Source organism: Bipolaris sorokiniana (assembly GCF_000338995.1).
Source record: "Bipolaris sorokiniana ND90Pr unplaced genomic scaffold COCSAscaffold_2, whole genome shotgun sequence".
Lineage (NCBI taxonomy): Eukaryota > Fungi > Ascomycota > Dothideomycetes > Pleosporales > Pleosporaceae > Bipolaris > Bipolaris sorokiniana.
The window spans coordinates 2,377,392-2,394,913 of NW_006911896.1; the positions used below are offsets into that span (position 1 = coordinate 2,377,392).

General features: G+C 50.4%; 7 protein-coding genes across 7 annotated transcripts; 4 read left to right on the forward strand and 3 right to left on the reverse strand.

The window, feature by feature from the left end:
* Nucleotides 1-284: 284 nt before the first annotated feature.
* COCSADRAFT_33584 (uncharacterized protein) lies at nt 285-2,659 on the forward strand. The gene is made up of 5 exons (XM_007697388.1): nt 285-514; nt 567-797; nt 846-935; nt 994-1,748; nt 1,808-2,659. The coding sequence occupies exons 1-5, from the start codon at nt 397-399 to the stop codon at nt 2,165-2,167; spliced, it is 1,554 nt and encodes a 517-aa protein (XP_007695578.1). The 5' UTR covers nt 285-396; the 3' UTR covers nt 2,168-2,659.
* Nucleotides 2,660-3,203: 544 nt separating this feature from the next.
* COCSADRAFT_33585 (uncharacterized protein) lies at nt 3,204-5,081 on the reverse strand. The gene is made up of 5 exons (XM_007697389.1): nt 4,990-5,081; nt 4,491-4,926; nt 4,369-4,419; nt 4,157-4,288; nt 3,204-4,106 (listed from the first exon to the last, which is right to left on the reverse strand). The coding sequence occupies exons 1-5, from the start codon at nt 5,014-5,016 to the stop codon at nt 3,658-3,660; spliced, it is 1,095 nt and encodes a 364-aa protein (XP_007695579.1). The 5' UTR covers nt 5,017-5,081; the 3' UTR covers nt 3,204-3,657.
* Nucleotides 5,082-6,109: 1,028 nt separating this feature from the next.
* Nucleotides 6,110-7,911, forward strand: COCSADRAFT_79200 (uncharacterized protein; the record flags this gene model as incomplete). The annotated part of the gene is made up of 3 exons (XM_007698055.1): nt 6,110-6,342; nt 6,402-6,543; nt 6,637-7,911. The coding sequence occupies 3 exons, from the start codon at nt 6,110-6,112 to the stop codon at nt 7,909-7,911; spliced, it is 1,650 nt and encodes a 549-aa protein (XP_007696245.1).
* A 169-nt stretch (nt 7,912-8,080) lies between these two features.
* COCSADRAFT_275976 (uncharacterized protein) lies at nt 8,081-9,236 on the reverse strand. Its single transcript, XM_007698056.1, has 3 exons — nt 8,850-9,236; nt 8,666-8,777; nt 8,081-8,614 (listed from the first exon to the last, which is right to left on the reverse strand). Exons 1-3 carry the CDS (start codon nt 8,970-8,972, stop codon nt 8,250-8,252), a joined length of 600 nt encoding a protein of 199 aa, XP_007696246.1. The 5' UTR covers nt 8,973-9,236; the 3' UTR covers nt 8,081-8,249.
* A 281-nt stretch (nt 9,237-9,517) lies between these two features.
* On the forward strand, nt 9,518-12,316 carry COCSADRAFT_275835 (uncharacterized protein). Its single transcript, XM_007698057.1, has 2 exons — nt 9,518-10,180; nt 10,230-12,316. The coding sequence occupies exons 1-2, from the start codon at nt 9,785-9,787 to the stop codon at nt 11,895-11,897; spliced, it is 2,064 nt and encodes a 687-aa protein (XP_007696247.1). The 5' UTR covers nt 9,518-9,784; the 3' UTR covers nt 11,898-12,316.
* A 419-nt stretch (nt 12,317-12,735) lies between these two features.
* On the forward strand, nt 12,736-15,022 carry COCSADRAFT_157118 (uncharacterized protein; the record flags this gene model as incomplete). Its single annotated transcript, XM_007698058.1, has 2 exons — nt 12,736-13,732; nt 14,967-15,022. The coding sequence occupies 2 exons, from the start codon at nt 12,736-12,738 to the stop codon at nt 15,020-15,022; spliced, it is 1,053 nt and encodes a 350-aa protein (XP_007696248.1).
* COCSADRAFT_81189 (uncharacterized protein) lies at nt 15,007-15,554 on the reverse strand (the record flags this gene model as incomplete). The annotated part of the gene is made up of 2 exons (XM_007698059.1): nt 15,007-15,097; nt 15,187-15,554. Coding segments are annotated over 2 exons (459 nt in total), but the record flags the coding sequence as incomplete, so codon positions are not given.
* Nucleotides 15,555-17,522: the final 1,968 nt, after the last annotated feature.

Below are 17,522 nucleotides of genomic sequence, written 5' to 3' on the forward strand. Positions count from 1 at the left end.
TTGCGCCCATTCTTCTTGTCAATAGGGTACTGCCAACGGCCTCGAATGACAAATAGGGAATGTCCAATCCATGGTAAAGACGTGCTACAAGCGAGCAAAACACTGCGAATATCGGAAAAAATACGACCGTTATCAAATCTATGACCATTCTTGAAGAAGGAAGTTTCGAGAGTGGTAATCGGAATCGGAATGAGTGGTCAAGGTCCCGAGAGATGCGCTAGTGACGCATCTCCTGCTCGACGCGATTGGTACTATGCAGGTCCGCCTCCCGCAACCCCAGAATACCCCCTCCCACGTTGCGCATTGCGACGGCTGGCTAGGCCTATATCTTGCGCTTCCAGTATGTGGGATTAAAGGCGCACACACTCGATTCTACATTGCTTCTCAGTCGGCACCATGGACACGATAGCAGTCGCCCCCAAGGCGTCGGCACTGGCGTCGCCCAAGATTGTTAAGAATGCGAAGGGTAACATCGTGCCTAGCAGCCAGATGGCGCATATCGAGTATGGCTGTGGTAAGGCCGCTGCTTCATCACGCACACCCAGACGGCGCTGACGACCAGCCAGAGCACATGGGCGAAATGTTCGAGAACGCGCGCAAGCAGACGCTCCAGCACTACCGGGCCATCCTCCAGAACATCCACGAGAAACCGAGTATAATAGCCCAGACGTATAATGCGACAACGGATTCGAAACCCACCGTATCACTCAAGCCATTGTTCTTGTGCTTGCAGTGTCCCAACATCATGACCGAGGCCGACCGCGATCTACACTTTGAGACCAAATCGCACTGCTTCTGTAGGTGCCGCATCATGCGCGGGATGCGCAAAGGCTAACGCGCACCAGCTGTTGAATCGCGCGATGGCAATGTATACTGCGGTAACTGCCAGGATTTTATATACGACGAGGCGCTGGAGATCCTGAGGCTACAGAAGGGTGCGCATATCATCGCAACACAGCCTGGAGCGACACCAGTCGACTGACGATATCACAGGCAAGAAGCGAAAATACGAAGACACGACTACGACTGAGGACCATAAACTCGTCATCAGCAATTCGACCTTTCTCCCCTGCCGAGCCATAGGCCTGCGCGGTCTCTACAACATGGGTCAGACATGCTTCATGAGCGTCATTTTACAAACGCTTGTCCACAACCCTTTCATACGCAATTTCTACCTCTCTGAGGGGCATAAGCAAACAGATTGTGAGAAGGAGTCGTGCGTGAGCTGCGCACTCGACGAAATGTTTGTCGAGTTCCATTCGGCCGAGAAGACAGAAGGCTTTGGCGCTGTCAGCATGCTTATGGGAAGCTGGCTAGCGGGAGAGGCTCTTGCAGGTTACCAACAGCAAGATGCCCACGAGTACATGCAATTTATACTCAATACCCTGCATCTTGCGAACGGCGGATCAACGGACGATTCGGAGGACTGCAAATGTATTATACATCAGACATTCTGTGGGAAGCTGTCAAGCACAGTAACATGCGACAGCTGCCGAAATGTTACCACAGCACAGGATCCTTACATGGACCTCAGTCTCGACGTACGGATCCAAAGCAAGAAGCGAAAGATGAACGCCGAAAGGGGCGAAGAAACGCCTTTGGATCTCCGCGACTGTCTCGAGCGCTTTACCGCAAAAGAGAAACTCGGCTCAGCAGAATACACATGTAGGAATTGTGACAGCCCACAGAATGCCACCAAGCAACTCAGCATCAAGCGATTACCACCTGTGCTATCCATCCACCTCAAGGTACCGTCACCCAAATTCTTCGAACCATCTTTGTCCGATAAACTAACATGCAATTCCAGCGCTTCGAGCACACCAAATCCACATCCTCCAAGATTGAAACACCCGTTCGCTTCCCAGTCAAGCTAGATATCTATCCTTACACCGCTGCCCACAAGGCCGCCCTGCGCGCGGCAAAGGCATCCGGTATCCCCGTGACAAATTACAACATCAACAGCCCTGCGAACGCTCTTGTGTACGAACTCAGCAGCGTCATTGTGCACAAGGGCAAAATGGAATCTGGGCACTATATCAGCTACAGCCGCGAAGGAAGCGATTGGTTCATGTTTGACGATAGCAAGGTCGTGCTGGTCAGTGAGGCAGAGGTTCTCGCTGCCGAGGCTTACTTGCTGTTCTACATGGTTGGAGGACTTGAGGTCTGAGGGATCCGTTGTTATCTTTTATTTCTGCTTTCGGTTTTCTTCTATCTCTTTCTCGGGCCTTTTGTTGTCACGTGTTTTCTGTATCGGGGGGTATAGTACGCATATCTGGGCGTTTGATGGGCCTGAACCAACCTGGCGTATCGGGAGAAATAGCGCCCTCATCCTTCTTTTCTTTCTGTCGTGTTGTGACTTGTTGAATCCATTCTTGCTCACGAAAATCTTCTTTGCGTGTTGTCCGTTATCTGCACTCTTCCACATCTCCATGTCCTACACAAACCACTGCATCTTCATATGCTCCCACACTCCATCCCACAACCATTGCGCCATCACGGCGCTCCCCCGTTTTAAGCAAAGCATGTAAGCAATAAAAAACCGGATCCTCCCCTACCGCCTTGGGTACTTAGACACCGCATGCGTGCAAACGACGAATCCTTCTCGGTGTTTCTTACGGCCTTGGACTCGATCGCATGATCAGTCGTCGGTGCCCCGGGCGTTAGTATCATCTCCTTTGACACCAAATAAAAAAAAGCCCTAACTCCATACATCCTTCACAACAAATCCAAATATCCAGAAAACGGGGAAGTAAGTAAGCAGGAAGCGACTAGTTAAAAGGCATTTTCCTAAATAGGTAAAGGCTGAACGTGTTTTTTTGTGTGTTCTAGAAGGGAGAGAAAAAATGATTATGCGAGTAAGTAGTAACTAATGGTGATGATGGTTGGTCTGAAAGAGCTAACTACTATTTACGCACGTACGTCATTTTGCGCCAATCAACCGGCCGATCATGTACCATCATCTAACAACAACAATAATAACAACCGAAAAAAAAGTAGCATCCACCGTATTGAGAATCCCATTTATCTCGCCTACATCTAAATCCGCAAACCCACTCCCTTGGAAATTCGCATGTATACTTGCCCTTCTTCTTCCGCCCTTCCTATTCATTACAGCCCCATGACCTTTTCAGCCTCCGGAAGTATTGGTCTCCACGGAATAACGCCGAAGCAGAAGGGAAGGGGGGGGGGCGGTTGTGGGAAAGCCCGCGCCCCGGGTAAAGGCCCTTTTATTTTCCTTCTTTAAATCCGTTGATAAACTCCACTTATGCACCCAAAACACCGCGCCTCGGAAAGGGAGCCGAGGAAGGATTTCATTTCATGCATTTGGGTGGGGGTCAAAGAGCCGGATTTCAGCCTTATTTGTGGTTTTACTTTCATTTTAGGAAAGCTGAGGTAATTAGGGTTCTATACTATTCTGGGGGCGTTGTCCCTTATCGGTGTGCCCATCGGTGTCATCCCCCAGAAGGGCGTTAATTTGTAACATTAGTTAGGCAAAGAGAGGCCGTTTGGGTTCGTATAAGAAGGGGAGTCAGGCCCTGCCTGATATCCCTCTCCCACTCATCCAGCCTGCATCATTCTTCTTTTCTTTTGTAACGTTCAACATGATTATTAACTTTTAATCCCTCTTCTATGAGGGTGACGGCGTAAGGTGGTTTCTCAAGCAAATGGACTCTTAACGTTTGGACTACTGCTATCGTGTCTTCCTTCCTCAAACATTGTCTCGATTTGCGTATTCACGCGAATACCTTTTACTGCTGTTCCTGCCGTCCCTGTCTCAGCAGCATTCAGGCTTTCGTTGGAGAAGAGCGAATCTTCGGAGCCGTTGGCGCGAGTGTGAGATTGCAGCCCGCCGGTGCTGTTGGTCTGGTGGGTGCTGTTCATCTTTGATGAGTGGAGTCGGTTCTCACTAGCCTTGCGCCGCGCAGACGAGAGCTCATAGTGCCGACCGCCATAGCCGCTCGAGCTGCCTTTTGTGGTGTTGGTGCCGAGAATGGTAGAGCGTAGGGCGGGAAGGCACGTCGCTATGATGGCAATGGCGGTTTCAATCATGGAGACCGTGCACGTCAACATTGTTTCGTTGCGTTTAGAATAGTAGGCACGGATGCCTGTGATACCTGTTAGCAAAGTTTAGGTATGGCTAAGACGGACGACCTACAACTAGCGATGACGACAAGAAATCCAAGCGCAAAGATGCCGGCTACACCAAGCTTTTGCTTGAGTTTCATCTGCAGTCGGGATACCATTGTAATGGGAAGGGCGATGATGATCACGTCAGTGAAGATGTTAACTGCCGTGCATATCAGCCCTGTCACAAAAAGAAACCAACGCAAGAGTCATGGGGAAACAGGGGCGCTTGCGTGAACTTACAAAAAATGGTAATCCAGTAGTTGATCTCTGCGGCTTGTGGACTACATTGATCTACACGGGGTCAGCCCAGGTTCACTCTACAAATAGCATATGTGTGGGGAAAGAGAAGGTGTTTGGCGCACATGTTGGGTCATTGGACCATCGCTTATCGTGTGGGTAGCATTGGAAGAGGATATCGAAGAAGATGATGAGATATGTGACGGCCAAACCACTCAGCGCAACATTGTACACAGTGACAAGTCGCGATCCTGGCGCGGCAAGGCTCTTGTAGAAGAAGACGAGGGCGAACTTGATGGCCCAGAGAGAGGTAACGTAGAGGGTTGATCCAGGAATAATCATCTGCATTATGCCTTTGAAGTTCTCTGGCGATATTGCTGGGATCTGACTAAGACCTAGGTTCCACATGTGTTGTTGGATGGCGAGGTCCCCAATGAGACACAGCAACGAGAGCACGACGAAGTAGTCGTCGATGCCGAACCTACCGACTCTCTTCCATCGCGTCCACATACGCAGAGAGACAAAAGGAACCGTGGCTATCGTACAAATATACCATGACACCTACGCTATCGTCAAGCGTTGGACTTGGAGATTGAAAGGGGTGAAGAGGGGGAGAGTACTTACCACCTGGCCATGTTGGTTGGAAACCATGGCGTGCTTCTCCGTTTTTTTTTTCGCACACCGACTTGGACCGACCTGGACCGGTGAAGGCTTATGGCTGTCAAGCTTGACAGCTCCACTCTCCTGGACCTCTTTGGCAGCGAATTGGGGCGAGTGTGCTATGAGTGCAATGCGCGAACGAGGGTGACGGCGACGAACAGCAGGGACCTGACGCGAACAGTGCCGATCTTTAAGGATACCTCCACAGATAAACCCCTAAGATGCTTCATGACAGAGGTGCCCTGGGAAGATCATTAAGGACCAGTTGTTGCAAAGTGCTAACTTGATTGCGCAAGTGCAAAGGCGCGGATGCCGACAGTTCTTACGCGGGAGGTCGGCGTCCAGCGAGTGGCCAGATGGTTGATGCAGGCGAGGGAATCGACTAGGAGATGGCAATTGTCAAACAGACATGATGGGCTCATCCTGGTCGTTGTGGCGAGTCACATGTTCGCTCGTACAATTGACGATTCAGATGGTTATGGCAAAGCTACCCTATTTTTTTCTCTCCTGCTGCGGGGGGCCTGACAGAAACTTTATCGACAGTGTCACATTCTCAGGGACCTAGGGCGACGGCGCGCAAAATGTAGAGGGCGGCAAGTGGTAAATCCGAGCATCCGTGGTGGTTTGTGGCGATGCCATGGCAAGGAGCCGAACATGGCGTTGTCGAGCACGGCAGTGTCGAGTAGCGAAGTGGGTGTGGAAAGCATGCGCTCGGAGTCTAGCGCTTCTAGTGCTTAGACTGGATCGATAAGGCGGGGGTCGCGATTGGAAGGATTCGCTTAGTCCGGCCAGAACCATAGAACCTGAGTCGGCCCCGTCCATGGGTCCACTCAGGACCTGCATCAACGGAGATGAAAAGACTCTTCCACAAGGGCCCCATTAAACTATTGCCTGGCAACACTTCGGCATTTTGGCAGTGACATGGTCCTTCATACGATTGGCGGTAAGATTTGAGTACCTCCAACTTGGTCCCGCCAGCATGGTGCCCTAGGTATATAGCCATGTGGACGCCCGAACAAGATCTGCACCCACCACCCAAACTCTATAGTTCCCTCCTTCAGCCATCCTCCCTGTGTCTTGCATCATGAGGGTCCCGTCTTCTCTTATCAGTGGCCTACAGAGCCTCTCGCTTGTTGGCGTCCTTGGTCAGGCCGCTGTGGCAGGCGCTAATCCACTCCCGCCCAAAGCCGCGAGGACGGCTGTCGCAGATGGTGTAGCGTCCCTCCAGGACGGAAGCGTAAAAGGCTTTACCGATTCCAATGGCAACTCCGTCTTTCTCGGGATCCCATTTGCGGCAACTACTGGAGGACAGAACCGGTACGTAATACCCTGCTGCCACGTGCGTCTGACCCGTGTGTACTGACTCTGCTTTGCAGATGGAAGGCTCCTCAAAATGCAAGGAGACTGAAGAAGGGCGAGGTACTCAATGCCACAAAGTATGGGCCAACATGCCCGCAAGCAATCACCACCACCACATGGTCCCAGCAGGGCGAGGACTGCCTGAACCTCAACATCTGGGTGCCATCTACGCAAGCCCAGGCAAGCCGTGGGCCTCCCCCTCCCCCTTGTGCTTGTCATCCTCGACCTAACCCGCCTCCAGGAGGACCTCAGGCACCATCACCACCGCCATCAGCAGATGGCAGTTCTGGTCTTCCCGTATTTGTGTACATGTATGGTGGTGCCATGGTGACAGGATCCAGCAGCAACCCCCAGCTCGTCGGTAGCAACTTTGCCAACAAGGGTGTTATTTTTGTTAGCTTCAACACACGTGAAAGCCTGTGGGCCTACCCTAATTCGGCCGAACTGGCGGGAGGCAATGAGTCGCAAAACTTCGGCATCCTGGATGTTGATAAGGCCTTGCAATGGGTCCGTGACAACATTGCCCAGTTTGGCGGCAACCCTGACCACGTTGTCTTTGGAGGTCACTCCTCTGGCTCTGTACAAGTCGACCATTACTTATGGAACCACCCTGATACTTGGCTTGCTGGTGCGGTTCAGATGGCGGCTAACGCAAAGTCGGGTCCGGCTGTGGCACCTACCAACCAAGCCCTTGATATCGTCGCAAAGGAAGTCAACTGCCCTGTTGGTGCGGGTCAGCTTGACTGTCTCCGCAAGGTCGACATGTATGCCTTCCAAACTGCTGGCTTCAACTCTACCTACAACACATACTTTACCCCAGTTGTGGACGAGAAGACCCGCTACCAAGACTACGAAGCTCGCTTCGCAGCTGGCAAATATGCGTCCCACGTTCCTCTCCTAACAGGTAACTCTGACAAGGAGGGTGCTGTATTCAGTCTGGTCTATGGTGGCGAGAACACCGACTTTGCTAAGTGGATCAACTCATTCAATGCCGATGTTGCCAACGTCCCAGACGAGGTCCTTTTGAATGCCTACAACATTGCCGACTTCAGCAGTGTCTCTGCAATGAGCGGTGCCCAGTACGGCGACGCGCGTTTTTTCTGCCCCGTCGACTACCTTGTTGATGTGCGCAGCCAGAAGCAGGATACCTGGATCTACCGCTTCTTTGGCGACTATGCCAACATTCTTCCTCTGCCCGTCTCCCCACCCACTCACGGGGCTGAGATTCCATTCTTCTTCGGCGGCAAGGATGCCTTTGCTGGTGTCGAGAACGTGACCGAAGAGGAGCAGGCCCTCGCCGACTTCCAGAACGACTGGTTTGTAAACTTTATCAAGAACCCCAAAGCCGGCCCTGGATGGGCCAAGGCCTCTCCCAAGAGTGGTGCCATTGGAAAGTTGGGCGTACCAGGAAACGAGCTCGAAATCGAGGTTGGCAACACTGCTGATTTCAACGCAAAGTGCCAGAGTGCGTATAAGCCGTACTTGCCGTTGTACCCTGTTGTCCAGAGCGTATCTGGCAGCAACTAAGACACGATTTATGAAGTAAATAGGCTACAACATCATACGTAATCATAATGTTATAACAACGCCGCAAGTACATCAACCTTGGAGATGGTGAAGATTGAGCCTGTTGCAGTGATGTGTTGCTGGGATTGGCCCAGGAGGCCTATATGATGAATTTTTTTGCCCTAGAGTGTTGTTGAATATGGTTATTCCAAAGCTCCAGACTCAGGCTGCTGACGTTAGGCTAGCAGACAATCTGTAATCGCACGGCGCGCCGTTTTCTGGCACTCCTTCCAATCGAGCGGCAACAACAGTGGTGCCAGAGCGGCCCCGTCTATGCCGACACTACGGTAGCTTTTTGCTCAGGCGTGGTATTCTGGGGTTGCACCCGCCACACCAGGGTGTGTCTGGAACGACATGAGAACCAATGCGATTGTCGTTGCCGCATCATCTTGGATGTCACATTTGAAACTCGCACAGGTACACATGTACAGCCCCATACTCGACGTGGAAATGTCAAGGGAAAAACGGGCCCAAAAGTGTCGCGCTAGAAGGACGGGAAATGTGGAAAAGATGGATTTCGGATGGGGCAGGTCGACCGAAAAGCGCGGGGACAGCCACTCGTCTTGGCGTTGAACCCTACCTCTAAGAATGCAGACGGGGCAGACGGGGCAGACGGGGCAAGGGGGGGTAACGTCTTCCATCATGCAAGGCTGATGGGCAGCTCCTTGAAAAGTGAGAATTATGTAATATCGCAGTTGGATCGTTCGTATCTCACCTCGCCTGCGCGACTTTAGATCAAAGGGGGGTGGCACATGGAAACCTTGTTGCCGCCCCCGCGCGCTAGTTCGAGGGGTGTTGAGTTTGAGCTTTTGCCTTTTGCCGCATGTCTGTGAAGATGGTTGTCAATGTTGGTGTTGTTTATATTTGCAAGAGTGTTGCCTGAAAACTGAGGGTTTCACCTCGTCTTGTCCCGCGTTTCTCAGGCCCCCCCGTCGTTGTAGATACTGTGTGTACGTATGCAATGCCTCTTGATGAAATTGATCCCCGCGCTTTGCGGGCCTCAACCGGGGGCAGTGCCTCATACTCGACTACTAGCTTGGTGTTTGATTGGATGCCGCCGTTGGCTCGTCGCGTCGCCTCTTGCTGCGCGCTACTCTTCGCATATGGTTATTTCGCTGCAAAGGGGAGCATACCAAGATGCAGTATAATTGTCAAGGCTGTATCAGGCCAACTAACTGGAACCGCTTGCTGGCAGCTTGAGCACGACAAGGTGCGCCTCAGCCCTGGCAGCGAAAGTGAGTGCGAGTGCGAGTGCGAGTGCCAACATGCGGATCAACATTCGGCCCGCAATGCCGCGTAACAGGCTTAGCGCATTCGTGCCACTACCACCGCCATTTGTTTCTCGTAAGGACCTGCTCGACTTCGCCTCTTTGTTGGCTAGCAACAAGGCCTCCAACTAGGCTAGGCACGCAATCCCAAGATGCCATCGTCCTGCGGCTTTTGCCTCACCTACCCCATCTACTGTGCTATTTAAGATTAATAGGCTTTGCGATCGAGATGCCTCTACACATGCCGCCAAAGAGGTCTAGGCTTGCGCCCCTTTGTGGTCGATGGGAAGACCCAGTCACCAAAGTGGTAGGTCAGTGACCCATGCGGAGCCTCATCTCAGCTCCTCGACACGTCTGTACAATTGCTTCTTTTCCCTCGCAATCGCCCACATTCTTATTTCAGCCGTTTTGATAGGCGACGTCTGGACCCGGTGGATGCAAACTCGGGTCCGCCAAACGCATGGGCTGACCCACGCGGCACTCGCGTCTTCACATTGCACGCCTAAGCCCTCGCCACGTCTTTTCTTCTGCCGCCTGCCTGCAATCATCCTCTGCACCAAAACACCATGCCCACAGCTCATGGCCACCAACGTACCCATGAAAACCACTTGTCGCAATGCCGGGCCGTGTACGATCGACTTCAGGACCACCGCCAGCTAGTCTGGTTGCCATGTGCTGTCACCTCCCTCTTAACCACACGCCATCTCCTAGTCGAGGCAAACCTGCACTACCCTTTGCAGTTGTACATCTGTCAGATTGTCGCCACTGCCATTCTCGCTTTCGTTTCACACCTATGGCGGAAAAATGATCAAGAGCGCAGCAGCGAGCAAGAGCAACCCAGACGACCAATCCAAGCCTCACTTCTGGTGATAGCTTCACAGGCCCTACAAGCAGTAGCAGCGCTATGTATAACCCAAGCCGTATTGCACACTTCAAACCTGCCCCTGCTTTGCATGTTGGCGGTAAGTTTATTCCATGCTGCTGCAACCCGCATTGTGCTAATCTGGCCAGACGATTGCATTCTTCGCTGAGGGTTTGATATTGCACGTGTTCAGTTACACGTCCCGCTCAGGCGTAGATGCGCTACGTTTGGGCATCCACCTCTTGGCTTGTACCGGAATCCTGTCCGTAGAGTACCGCCTCATGGTGCCAAGCTTGATAACATCAATCTTAGCCATGCTTATGCTTGGCTTGGCGAGTGCGTTGAGGAAGTTGGCCTCGAAGCATTATCCAGGGGTTTCGCTTAGCCAAAGCACGGATGCCAGTTGGTTAGTTGCCATAGGTATTCTAATAACAGCATTTTGTGCACTCAGCGGTTGGCCCGACGAGCATAGAAATCTACTTGACAGGGAGAACTTGCTGTTGCGTACGTTGAATGCCATTTCAACTGGAGCAGCGCTTTTGATAGGAGGATCAGTGTTGTTTCCTATAGAGACAATCGGTAATGGCCGATCATCCGGCTACACCGCATCGCAACGTGTGAGCGATGCATTCACACAGCTAACAATGACAGCCATCATTGGCTGTTTTACCACTCTTTCGCTGCGCCGTTCCTACTCCAGTTGGTACCAACTGTGCTTCTACTTCCTTGCAGTCCTGTGCATCTGCGGCCATGAAGTTTACAGGTCAAGTTGGAAGCAAGCAAGACAGCCGAAAGATCCCCATGGAAGCTACGATATGGTCCCGTGCTCGCCCAGAACTCGATCAGACGATAGCGAGGAGGCCGGAGAAGCAGACATGCTAGCGAGCCGTCCAGACTACAGCCACGGCTTCCGCTCGTCTGTCAGCAGCATTATATTAGTCATGATATGGACTGCGTATGTAAGCTTTAACTTTGGACAACGCCAATACCCACACATCGAGCCTCGACTGGATCTCAAGTACGAGGCAAATACTCCTTTAGAGGTTGTTATCAGCATGTACAAGGAGCGGACAGAAGACGTGGCCTCGCTTATATCGAAGCTACATACCATGCCGCAAATGTCACAAGCTCTTGTTACAATCTATCTCAAGGATGGCCAGGCAGACGAAGAGAAGGTCAAGCAAGAAACAAAGGCGCACAATGTCGTTAAGCTTCCAAACGTGGGACGAGAAGCCGAGACGTACCTCAACCATATCGTCAACCGCTGGGACAAGCTTGCAGAGCGTACTATCTTTCTTCAAGCCGACATTCACAACCCACGAGAGTTTTATCCCTTTTTCCAACGGTATTTCCGCGTAAACGAAACTGGATTCCTCAACCTGGGATGGGCAGGCAATGTTTGTCATAGTGACGACTGTGGCGACAAACAGGGCTGGCAGGACGAGACATCGCTGTTTCCGCAGATTCAATCAAGGATCGACCACTCGGTGCGCGACAGTATACTGCTCAGCTACAAGGGCCAGTTTGTTGCTACCGCTGCGCGGATTCGCGGCATTGACAAAGCAATATACGACGATCTCTGGAAACTTCTTGTCGACGAGAAGAGCTGGGCGCACAGTGAACCTTATCTGCAGGGCCGAGAAGATGCCATGAGCAAGCCTTGGTTCGGATATACGATGGAGCGGATATGGAATGTCCTGTTCCAATGCTCAGACATGGACGTCGCATGGAAATGCCCTACGCTGCTGAGCGGGTGGAGGCCTGGTGGCAGCATTGCCGACTGCCAATGTTTCGATACCGAGCTGGTCGAATCATGAAATGTGCTTTGAGCCCTTTGTTCGTCTCTTCGTTTTTTTTCTTTGTTATGATCCCCCCCTAGACCATGAACGGCGCAAGCATGTCGCTTTCGTCTCCCACCTTGGAGCCGCCGCTATTTAGTTAATTTTAGACGGCCGCCGACAAGATCAAAATACAGACTATTTTTAATGGATGCGAAAAGAAAAAGAGTAACTACTGGTTTAGTCGCCCACGCACATGCCAGAAGGGAGCCTTTTACTTTTGGCTTTGGGACGGGCGACATGTGGGCATTCCGCGTGCGTGGAACGACAAGCCGATATGGTTTTCCGGACGTGTTTGAGAATGTGAAACCTGGAGGATTGACGGACGCAGGAGGTTCTGAAGCGCCAAGGTGAAACGTGTCACAGCAGCACAGCAGCAGCACAGCAGCAGCACAGCAGTAGCGAGTCGGCTAGATCTACGACACGTGACACACTAATCCTCTTCGCGAGGCGGCACGGGCTCTGTGACGGATCCTTGCGGCAGGCACGCAGTCAGCAGAGGCACCATCCATGACTGACTCGCCCCTATCGCACGGCAATGGCGTCGCAGATAGTCCCCTTTTCATCGAAACACGCTGCTGTGAACCCTTGGTGTCAGCACGAAGGAACTTTGCGGTGCCACTTTAATCCAATCTGCACGTTGAGTCCGTTGTTGTGGGTTACGACGACCAGCCTGTTCCATCATTTTAACTAGCTGGGACTGACCGGCTTCGACAACAACTAACCTATATAGCGCTTACTCGGGCACTAGACGTCCACCGTTTCCTTCTCTCTAAACCCAACCCTACATATACTTACTCACACCCGCACGCGACACATGGCCACGCTGCACCAACGAATGAGCAACAAGCTCTCCATGGTCTCCAACCGGAGCTCAGATGGCCTCTACAAGCACCGTCAAAGTCTTCTCTTCCGCGAACTCGAAATCCTTCTTGAACTCACCCCTAGCACATTCAGCTCTCCACTACTGGCGCTTCCAAGGGAAATCCGGGACCAAATATTCAGCTATGTCTTGCCAGACACTTCAAAGAACCGGCCAGAGCTACACACTTGCCTATGGAGTGCGGAAATGTCCAGCGGAGAGCCTTGGAGACATGACATCTTCGGATACGGACCCTCGGTGCCCAACGCTTTGCGCCTTCGCCCGGAGCTCCTTTTGATTAACAAGCAAATCCGCGAGGAACTGCTGCAAAACTATTTCCGGCGCAGTAAAATCACACTCCACGCGGAGCTGCGCAACACGCGGACCAACAATGAATATTTTGAATTCTCGCAGCATATCCTTAGACTACCTATGCTAAAGCACACAACGCACGTTCGCTTCTATCTCGAGTGGAACTACACGACGCTGAGAAACGGTACGCGAGACCGGATGCTAAAGGACCAAATGCGCATGACGTACAATCTACTGGCTTCCATAGACAAGATTATCCAACCCTTACCAAACATTGAGACGATCGAGCTCTCTGTCCTCTTCTTCTGGAAATACCGCAGCGGCAAAATGTACAGCCTTTCCATGCAGGACCTTTTTGACCTCGAAGGCGTCTTCAAGCGCTGTGCTGAGCTGCGGTGGCTGGGTCTACTCGGTGAAAACGATCTCCCTGGCAAAGTCAAACATACAACCTCTACTTATCTCAGTCCTTCATCCGCGATACCACAGACATCGTCAGCTGGTGTCGGATACAAGATGTCGACAGAGCGCAAAGGCACAGAGCAGAGCGGCGGTATGGAAATCTGCATCAGTCGCGATCTCAGCGATGCCATGGAGGAGCGGCGAAAGAGCACTGTAGACTTCTTTGGCAACTACGAGATTGGTGAGCCGTTGCCTTTACCGTCATACCGACATGGTGCCATGATATGATTGGGAAAGAGCCAGCTACGACTATTTTCCCTTCTACTTTCTCTCTCTCCCTTTTCTTTTCTTTTTTTCTCTATTTTTTTTTACACTTGCAAAAGTTCGGTTCAGCGAAAAAACAGGCGCATTTCCGGTAGATGAGATGCTTACAATATTATAATGCATAATTCAGCGTGTATAGGGGCATAGCATAGCATGTATGCGTTACAAGATTTAGTGTACAAAGTTCTTTTTTTTGACAGGCTGTAGTCGGTCCCAGGAAATACAAAGAATGGTTAGGCGTCTACAAAGAATCACTGTCTAATGCGTATTATTATACCTCATGCAGTGCTTCAGCTTTCGCTTTGCAGATAGTAGGTGCTGGAAAAAGCCAGGCCCCATAGCAAGCGGTTGAAGTGCTACACTACTATCACGCAAGCAGATTGACGGGTCCTTGGATCCTTTCTCCTTCTCTCCTTCTGACAAACGAACATCCGTTTCGTGCCCAACCACACAACTACCGGTTACTACATCGGTCGCAAGATCGCTGAGGAGATCGCCAGGAGGAACGTCGCTAACACTACTACGTACGTACGTACCGGTCCGATCCGCTTCACAAAGCTTGGCAACGAAAACGTCCGTGAGTTGAGCAATGTGGGTTAGCGAATAGCATACAGCTTTTGATCGAGAAAAATGTAAGAAACGTGTTAGCTCTGCCATCGAATAGGGATACAATAACGCGTGTCCTACTATCGAAAAGTATGTGAAAGTTGTCGGTAAAACCGCAGGGTTTAAAGAGGCGACGAGATTGTAAGTACTGTATAAATAGATTCTCGCTGGATAAGGCCTCTCTATCCCTAAGCCCCTGACACGTTTTATCTAGCACTAGAAGATATTGCAGTAACGTATCCCGCTCACACAGCACCAAAAGGTATGGAAGTAAGGTTGGGCAAGACAGCAAAAACGAGAGGGATCTACATTAAAAAAACCTACCACTCATACACCCCACTCTCAGTATCCGCTGTCAAAAAATCCCCCTGCATCCGCATCCCTCTCTCCATTTACTATCCCGACCAGCGGTACTGCCCCTTGCCTTGTCGGTTTCGCCCCAACATTCACTTTAATCCGCCGTGTCATTTCACTCTCCGTAATACCTGGACAAAACGCGAATACCTTCTATCTCTCATCTTCATACTAAGCATGCTGACTCGCAGTCGCCATGTTAAGCGCCGCTTTAACTAAGCGGTACGAGTACTATTTGAAGTTGTAGATGGGATTCGATTTGTCTAGGCGTGTAGAGATGGAGTCTAGGACTGAGGTCACGTTGATGATACGCGGGGTGTTGCTACTGTAGATGAAGAGGGGGAAACGAATTAGTAATGGTAGTAATGGTACGAGGAAGCGGTTTTGGTGGTGGAGGAGTGGGAAACATACGCGGAACGGGAAAGGAGTGGTTCGAAAACTTTCACGGTGGCACAAGGACCGGCGGCATTGGTAGTAAAGGTGTCAACGAGGGACTGGATATCGGCGGCATCTGGATCGCCTGATGAAAAGATTCTAGTATTATTGACGAGAACGTCGGGGTGGCCGTGTTTTACTTCGACGTGCTTGGCAGCGGCGACGATGGAGTCTTGCTTCGAGACATCGATTTGCATGAATTCAACAGTTCCCGGTGGATTCTGAGATTGGAGGTCTTGGACGGCTTTTTCGCCTTTGGAGGCGCTGCGGCTACCGAGGAGAATGTGTTTGGATGCATCGGAGAGGAATTGTTTAGCTAGTTCGAAGCCAATGCCGGTGTTTGCTAGGGCTTGTTAGGTTTTGTATGACGGTGAGGAGCGTGTTAGCTTACCGCTAGTGATGAGGACAATGGTCTTGTCAGTGAAAGCCATGATTAGGGTTGGATGATGTGGTATGCTGAACTCAGGTGTCGCAGAGTAGATTGGATTGAGTCGGTTTACATTGTGTATTTAATTTATACACGATGTAGAGAAGTAATCCGGCCTCTGTTTGGAACTTAAAGATCACGGTCTCTTAGTCAATGGGGGCAAGTGGTATGGCCTACCAAAACGACCTACATTTACTACGAAATATCAGCACCATTGCAATATAGTTTCAAAACAAAAATCCAATAAGACAAATACAGTAAGTCTAGATTTACTATACCGAATTCTATATTAAGTAAAAAATACTAGTGGTTATGGAACAGCAATCAAGGCTTCAAGCGCACTTTAAGCTTTCAGTGTTGGGCGATCTTATCTCCGACTTCATCGGTCGACCGGGAGACGATGATACAACGACAAGCTGATTCAACGCTATTAGAGCTAACTTGGTTCCAGAACGACGGATATATGGGATCCCGGGCATCCGGGACACTGAAACCATCATAGGAGTGCCTACTACCGAAATCTAGACAGATCTATCCCTCCTGCCCTTCCTGTACTTGATACCGTTATTATGTTTAAAAGAAATAAGCACCCCCTACTATAACGTACAGCAGAGCTATCGTAATAGTTATATAGACTATTGGTAGAGATAGAGGTAAGGGTGAGCATATGCAAAAAGCCTAGAACTGGGAAATCGATATGTATAACCTATTGCAGCCGAAGCTTAATACTTTTGTAAAACATACACTACATTTTCCTTTAAGTTCCCAATTTCCAGGTAGTAAGAAATAAATTCATTCTCGTTGTACATGGGGAATGAGAAAGGAACTTTCCAGTACATTCAGGCATACAAGCTGGTTGAATTCACCTACCATCGTTTTGTGTTACTATTGTTCCGATCACCTGTCTGTTTCTGCTATTCTTCTTGGTTTCGAAATCGTGTCGTGGCATTGATAGATTGTAAAAGGCGTTGAAGAATGTTGCAAACTTGACCGAATACGTCCTTGGTTGATTTGGCTAACCACTGCTGTGACTGCCAACAATTACGGCTGCTAGCTCGAGTAAGGGCTAAAATCTAAGTGTAAGACTGGGGAATGAGAGTGGAAATTATCAGAGTCTAATAAGATTGCATTTGTACCTGCAGGAGACACTGCATAGCTAGATCGTAATATGCAGCTAAAGCCGCAGTAAGATCCGGTGCCCTTGAAAGCTCTACGAACTGTTCACCGGAGCCAGCGAAGCATACTTACCGTACCTATTAGTGTATATTAGACACAAAAAGGCCGATACCAATAGCTTATGGCCAAAGCAACAACTTCCATTGGACGCAGGAATCTTACGGGTATGAGCTTGGCCATATCAACCCAAAACACCACAAACTAAGTTTCCAATCTTCTTTCAGGTTGATGGGCCGGGATTTTACTCGCTCACCGGTATGTTCGTGAGTCGTTCTTCGAAAACATGCTCATCATGTTGGCATAAAAACCAAGGGACGCGGCCAAGTGATAATATAGTTCGTGCGATAATTTTCATGCCAACTACTTGATTTTGACCACTTACCAGCTCAAGAATACCAGTTGCCATCTTGTGTAGTAATAACCGAGTATACAAAAAAATCATGTATCAAACTTTCCTCCCCACTGTAGTTCCTCCCAAGTCACTGTTGGGCCAACAAACACCCAGCTGGAGAAATATGGCTTGATGCATTAAACAATCGGTATGCACGCCAACATGCGAATTTCCAATTGCATACGGCGAGCATTTATGCTTGTAATTAACATTGTACATATCCCCGCATCGTGCACGCTGGAGATCTCCCGGTAGGACGGATCCACCGGCGAACTAGCAAAAGGTGGACAAAGTGTAAACCTAAAAGCATGTCAGCAT

What these genes read in the sequence shown, in the direction of transcription:
- COCSADRAFT_275976 (XM_007698056.1), bottom strand. Translation starts at nt 8,972, where the DNA reads ATGAGGCACTGCCCCCGGTTGAGGCCCGCAAAGCGCGGGGATCAATTT. An exon ending in GAAACGCGGGACAAGACGAG is followed by an intron (nt 8,778 to 8,849) that starts GTGAAACCCTCA and finishes CCATCTTCACAG; the next exon opens with ACATGCGGCAAAAGGCAAAA. An exon ending in TCTAAAGTCGCGCAGGCGAG is followed by an intron (nt 8,615 to 8,665) that starts GTGAGATACGAA and finishes TCACTTTTCAAG; the next exon opens with GAGCTGCCCATCAGCCTTGC.
- COCSADRAFT_33584 (XM_007697388.1), top strand. Translation starts at nt 397, where the DNA reads ATGGACACGATAGCAGTCGCCCCCAAGGCGTCGGCACTGGCGTCGCCC. An exon ending in GCATATCGAGTATGGCTGTG is followed by an intron (nt 515 to 566) that starts GTAAGGCCGCTG and finishes ACGACCAGCCAG; the next exon opens with AGCACATGGGCGAAATGTTC. An exon ending in TGCTATCCATCCACCTCAAG is followed by an intron (nt 1,749 to 1,807) that starts GTACCGTCACCC and finishes ATGCAATTCCAG; the next exon opens with CGCTTCGAGCACACCAAATC.
- COCSADRAFT_33585 (XM_007697389.1), bottom strand. Translation starts at nt 5,016, where the DNA reads ATGGTTTCCAACCAACATGGCCAGGTG. An exon ending in CCAACCAACATGGCCAGGTG is followed by an intron (nt 4,927 to 4,989) that starts GTAAGTACTCTC and finishes ACGATAGCGTAG; the next exon opens with GTGTCATGGTATATTTGTAC. An exon ending in CTACTGGATTACCATTTTTT is followed by an intron (nt 4,289 to 4,368) that starts GTAAGTTCACGC and finishes TATGCACGGCAG; the next exon opens with TTAACATCTTCACTGACGTG.
- COCSADRAFT_275835 (XM_007698057.1), top strand. Translation starts at nt 9,785, where the DNA reads ATGCCCACAGCTCATGGCCACCAACGTACCCATGAAAACCACTTGTCG. An exon ending in CCCTGCTTTGCATGTTGGCG is followed by an intron (nt 10,181 to 10,229) that starts GTAAGTTTATTC and finishes TAATCTGGCCAG; the next exon opens with ACGATTGCATTCTTCGCTGA.